This window comes from Triticum aestivum, chromosome 6A (genome assembly GCF_018294505.1).
Source record: "Triticum aestivum cultivar Chinese Spring chromosome 6A, IWGSC CS RefSeq v2.1, whole genome shotgun sequence".
In the NCBI taxonomy this organism is placed as follows: Eukaryota; Viridiplantae; Streptophyta; class Magnoliopsida; order Poales; family Poaceae; genus Triticum; species Triticum aestivum.
This window is the reverse complement of record NC_057809.1, coordinates 457,347,806-457,353,889: the sequence shown is the minus strand read 5'-3', so window position 1 is coordinate 457,353,889 and position 6,084 is coordinate 457,347,806. Positions and strand designations below refer to the sequence as shown.

Here is a 6,084-nt window from a genome sequence, read left to right as displayed (position 1 = left end):
TTGATTGCAGTAGTGGACTGTATTCAGTTACTTTTGGCGTTCAATTCAGTGAGAAAAAGAAAATCCACTTGCTTTTGTATTTACGGAACCGATTGCCAGAACAAGAAGTTAATTTTGCCTTTATTTTACGGTGAAGATCATACTCGTATTGAGTAAGATTATGCAATTATTCTTGTAAAGTAGGAATTCCATGAAATATGCATATTGGGATAGCACTGTCCTGTACATTATTTCTCCTCTGATTGTAAACCACTTGCCTGTTATTGGATGGAGTATAATAAAGTAAAGAAAAACGGACTCAGGCCGGCAGGCAGAAACTATTGGATGATGGTCCTGCAACATTAACATATGCCACGCGCACGCACACACACGAAACCCGTGCTGTGCTGCAGTGCCCTCTGGTGACACTCACAGCCCCGGCACACTGACTAGCTAGCTATGAACACGGCACGGCCGTCTTCTCTCATTGACGACGACGGGTGGCGCCACCTGGTGTTGCGTCGCGTCTCCCGCTCACCGCCCGAGCTCGGCGCTTCGTTTCCTTTGTCGCCTACCCCTTCATCTCCGCGTGACGCTCCAACAGCGAGGTCTACCTGCATTTGACCGACGAGCAGCACAAATCGTTTTACCCCCTCGACCCGACACCTGTGCGCGCTCGCGACGACGATCATGCGAACTCTGATCATCACAAGAGCCTGGCCGGAGAGGATCGGCGTGTGTACGTACGTACTGGGTTGACCGCAGGCAAGAAAGCTCAGGCGGCAGCCATGAATGGGCTCGCACGCCGACGGAAAACGATCCCCATCGCATCACACTCCGTATGCTGCTCGTACAGTAGAGTACGTCCTATTTCTCCTATCCACATCACGAAGTTAAGCCAGTGACCGTCCGTCTTTCCCGTTCCACCTGGCAGGCTCAAGACTCTCTTCAAGCTGCCAGCAGCCAGCTGACCTTTGTGAATCATTTGGTGGGCTCGCGCCTCGTTGCCTCAGTGTCGCTCTCAGGATGCCGATGCCGTTTGCCTTCTCCATTTTTCGGTTTTTGTAGCAGCTTAGCCTGCCGTGGGTCCGAGTGTTTTCCTGTGGCCGGAGAGTGTCCGAGTGCAGGACAAGTCTAGCAATGCCAATCATGCAGACAGTGCGTCGGCCCATGGGGGAGAGCGACACGGCTTGAAGGGCGGCACGCCCAAGTCAAACCCCTGCTCCCGTTTTGCTGGGGCGCGGTGTACGGGCAGGGGTCGTCGACCCGTCCCTGCACCCGTCTGTTGACATCGTCCAGCGCCTGGCCGACCCATGATCATCTCCAAGCAAATGTCAACCCTTGAACTATTCGTAGCGAATGCATTCAGAGGGTGTTTGTTTCCAGAGACTTATTGGTCTAGGGACTTAAATAAGTACCTATAAGTCCCATCTAAACTAAACAGAAGGGACTTATAGGGATTTAAAGTGAGCATTTGGGACTTATAAAATAAGACTCTCAAGGAGGGACTTATAGGGACTTATAATTGTAATATGATTTTATAGAGACTTATAAGTCTCAGGAACCAAACAGATAGGGACTTTTTAAAGACTTAAGACTTATAAGTTAGGACTAAAAAAAGTTCTAGGATTTATGAACCAAACACGGCCTCAATCAGCCAGGTAAACCCCGTGCTTTCTTGGCCCTCGGCTGGTTTTTAGCGGCCACATTCTGTCCGGCGCCTACTGTTCGCGGCACTGCTGCTGCGTCATCGTCGTCCTGCCTCCAACTGCCAACGGCGAACTGATTCGCCAACAAGATATCTGACTTTCCAGTTCGCACATGGAAAGAGGGACGGCGCTTTCAGGATAGGGAGGCTGGAATGCAGGCAGGCCGCATTCATTGCGGGTTAGCGCTCCGATCCTCAGCGCTTTAACAGTGACGACGCTGCCTGCGTAGGGTTCGTTTTAGTCGCGACTTTGGTTGCCGCCTGCCTCCGATCGGCGTCAACCGGAACGAAGAAACATGGTGTCTAACTGAAGTTGATTCCGTAGAATATACGTACGTACAGGGTACCTCATTCGTGTGCTCATTCTGCATCCCAAGTACTCACACTGAAGAGCATTCAAACCTACAAGTGTGAGTACTAGTACATGCCAAGAGTAATCAGCGCGAATAATGTGCTGCGTCAAAACTTAGTGCTCCCTCCGATCCATATTCAATATTAGAAATGTTACAACTACCGTGTGATCCATTGATTAGCTGTACTAGTGTTCCTACAAATACAGTGCGCGACATGGCCCTAGTTTTGCAACTGCTTTCCTCTGTTTGCACCGGCCGGTGGCGGGAAGGAGAATGTCAGTGCCTTGGCTCGCCTTGGCTCCAACTAGCCAACTAGTAGGTTTATGTTAGGGTTTCTCGGGCAGCGACAGGGTGGCATTCGGATGGATGACGACACTTCTTTTTTAAGTTGGTCTCGAGTCTAGATGTAATCGACAGAGCTACGATGTAAATTCTTGTCGTCTCCTTGAAGCGGCAAGGCTAGGGTTTCTCGTAATGCATGTGCGTCTGCGAGATCTAGTTTGAAGCATTTCATATTGATTCAAGGGTTCAACCATAACGACTGCGGCTTCAGGCCTCTGGTCCTTAGGGCACATGCATGGGTACTTTTTGACTGTCATTGACAAGTTCAAACCGGCTTCGGTAGGGGAGCGACGACCTGGCATTGGTAGTGGTCGTTTCATGGTCTAGAGATCTTGATGTGTTTTTTAAGAAAAAAAACCCTACATCTGATCATACCTTTATTAGTACTCCCTTCATTTTTGTATACACGGCCACTATCAAAATTACAACTATACAAGGGAGTAATATCTTCGTATCAAAATATAAGACTGTTTTAAGCTAAACTAGCCTACGAAAAACGTCTTACATTTTGATACCAAGGGAATAATTGGAAGTTAGTACATGTATACACTCCTTGGGGCCGATGAGAGCTACCAACAAAAGTATCTCCAAGCTACTTTGATAATTATTTTCAACCCTGACCGTTGAATCAGACTTGATCCATGTTACCAGTACTCCGTATCAGGCAGAGCGGTCGTCCAATGTTTACTTTTCCTTCTAGCCGAAGTACATGCATGTGATCACGCATCGATGAATGATTGATGAAATCACGGAGGTAAACGTCCACCTTTAGTACGTAGAAGCTTCATGCATCTTTCTTAGCCAGTGGTCCGTATCCAGTATATAGTCGTTGGAAAGATCCTGACGTAGTGCTCTACTGATTAACAACGTCGTACGTCCGTGATACTAGTTAGATTAGATTCCAAATTGTGGAGTGGAAGTGCTGCCGAGCAGCCACGTTGCAGTAAACTCTCCAGTTTGTAAGCCTCCTCCGGATTGTGTTCTGACGAGATCACTTAACGACGACTTAACGTACTACTGTCAGCAGTTGACAAGTTAAGATGCATGCATGAGTAGCGCGGGCGCGTCTAATCCAAACAGTGTTGAGGCTATCAGCTGAAGCAAACACATGCGCTTGTTAATTATCTGGGTGAAGGCCGGCCTTAAAGAAACACTTGACAAATGTATAAGCTGTGACTTTGCGACGTGTTTGCCCCATTCGAGGGCGCCATGAGATCACTGAACAGCCTGTGTCAAGTGTGGAACTGAACTTCTGAGAAGATATTCCAAAGCAGGAAAAGTACTTCATTTAGAGCGTGCGACTAACGACGCTATGGCTAGGTTTATAGCTAGGCTGATCTTGATCCTTGAGGTGTGCACCCAATGTAGCCACACGTGAAGTCCTAACCGAATTTATGGCACCAGAAGGCAAACACAACTGCATATATAGACATCGACCGACGGATCGATGGATCTAAGAGCATAATTGGTTTGCTACCAACATTTGGCATTGCCAATATTTGGCAAGCCAACATTTGGCAAAGTTAAAAGTTGCCAACATTTGGCAACTTTTTGTGAGATTGACAACGAGAATTGGCAAGCAACCAATCTCTAGCCAATATTTGGTAGTTGCCAAAATTTGGCATGCCAACTTTTGGCATCGAACCAATTATGCTCTAAATCCAATCTCCTTCCAAATATACATACATAAACAAGCACCCACACTTTGATCTTCACGTAATTTACATTACATACATATCTATGCAGTGTAAGTATATATCAACATCTACCTATGTCGTCGATGCTTACGTTCATCACCCGTGACATGCATGCGCTAGTAATATTCTATCCTCCTCACTCCTGTAATCCTGTACACAGTGCACAGCTCCAGGCCAAGCTCCCAAGATGAGTCCAAAGCGTAGGCCGTCGAGAACTAGGAGCCACTAATTATTGGCAGCTTAATTTACACCTAAGTAATCACCATGCTTAGCTTACTCTTTTCACAGGCTCTACAGTTCCTGGCGTCGACCGTACCGGCGGCCCGGTAGTTCCGCCAGTCTCAGTTCACGGTCACCTCCGGGAAGCTACCCAGCTGCTGGCGCGGCGACAGGCTGCCGAACATCCCTTCGGCCAGCAGCTGATCCCACGTCCAGCTAGTCGGTGATGCCAGCGGGAACATCTCGTAGTTGCCGCCGGCATCCGACGAGGACAGGGTGGTGGTGCAGGACGTCACCGTCGAGGTCGGCGTTGAGGTGAGCGACGACGCCGGCGACGCGGACGCATCGGCCTTGCAGTGTTTCGTGGTATCCCGGACCACCTCGACGCATGGCTCGGCCGCCTCTTGCCGCTTCCGCTTGTTCTGCGACGTGGGCGCCGCGCGCGCGGTTTGCGACGGCGGCGGCGGCGGGGCGACGAAGTCCGTGGCGCCGCGGGAGCCGACCTCGTTGGGGAAGTTGAGGATGGCCTTGGCGCCGCGCATGCGGAAGGCGGCGCGGTCGTACGCGCGCGCGGCCTCGATGGAGGTGTCGTAGGTGCCGAGCCACACGCGCGAGCCGCGCTTGTTGGGGTCCCGGATCTCCGCCGCGAACTTGCCCCACGGCCGCTGGCGCACGCCGCGGTACTTGCGGAAGTCGTTGGCGTCCGCGGCCGCGGCGGCCTCCGCCGCGGGCACCGGCGCCGGCGCCGCCCAGCCGTGCGAGGCCGGGGGCAGCGAGATGGTCAGCGACGGCCTCCGGGCGGGGTCCGACGACACGGGGGACGCCTCGCCGCCGAACCGTATCATGACCGGCTCCGCGGCGGCGCGGTACGCCGCCGCGTCCGCGTAGTCGGTCGCCGTGAGGTCGACGAAGGCGGGGAGCGGCTGCGGCAGGAAGTCCGCGGGCATGAAGTCCGGGTGCGCGGCGAAGTCGTCCGCCGCGGGGAGGGGCAGGAGGCCGCAGGGGTCGGCGCCGAGCAGCTGGAGCCGCAGCTGCTCGTGGATGTACTGGAGCGAGAAGTCGTCCATGTCGGCGCCGAAGTCCATGGCCGATCGATCAGAGCAGAGCAGAGCGGAGGTCGGCGGCCGAGAGAGGGAGAGGGAGACTGGGAGCTGAGCTCGTGTTGGATTTGGAGGTGTGCCGTGTGCGTGTGCGAATGCAAGTCCAGCTGCGTGGAGAAAGCTAAGGTGGATTCCGCTACTTATAGGTGGCCGGCCGGTGAGGAGGGGTGCGAGGAGAGGAGAGACAAATTTCTCTCTCTTTTCTCCGTGTTTCAGTGAGCTGTGGTGAAACACAAGTGCCAAAGGGGAGGGGCGGGAAGTGTGAAACTACTCGGCGATTTTGACGCGCGGGGTGTCGTGTTGCCGAACCAATAAATCATGCTTTGCAACGGAACGTGATGGTTTTAGGACAGAAGGTGCAATTGTGTACACATTCTAACTTTCAAATGCCTAGAACGAGAGGGTAGCTACCCCATGGGTTCATTAGGAGGCCTCCCCGCCACCCTTCTCACCATTCAAATTACAAACTACTTTTCTAGGGTTTTGCTAATTCTCGGACAATTGAACTAGAAATTACGCCGGTCGATTCCGCGTGAGAGAGGCGAAACCCTGGGCCCAGGATCAAGGGCACCGCAGCGAGCACCGGCAAGGTATGGAGAAGTCGGCAGGACTCAGGCGAGAGATATAGCAGGGGCCAACATGGCTGCCCACGACATCATAGACGAAGGCGAGTCTGAGGGTTTGAC

The 6,084-nt window shown here is 52.3% G+C and overlaps 1 protein-coding gene across 1 annotated transcript; it reads right to left on the bottom strand.

Moving 5' to 3' along the window:
• Window positions 1-4,065: 4,065 nt before the first annotated feature.
• LOC123130737 (ethylene-responsive transcription factor 5) lies at window positions 4,066-5,499 on the bottom strand. The gene has a single exon (XM_044550555.1). It carries the CDS (start codon window positions 5,381-5,383, stop codon window positions 4,421-4,423), a length of 963 nt encoding a protein of 320 aa, XP_044406490.1. The 5' UTR covers window positions 5,384-5,499; the 3' UTR covers window positions 4,066-4,420.
• Window positions 5,500-6,084: the final 585 nt, after the last annotated feature.

What these genes read in the sequence shown, in the direction of transcription:
- LOC123130737 (XM_044550555.1), bottom strand. Translation starts at nt 5,383, where the DNA reads ATGGACTTCGGCGCCGACATGGACGACTTCTCGCTCCAGTACATCCAC.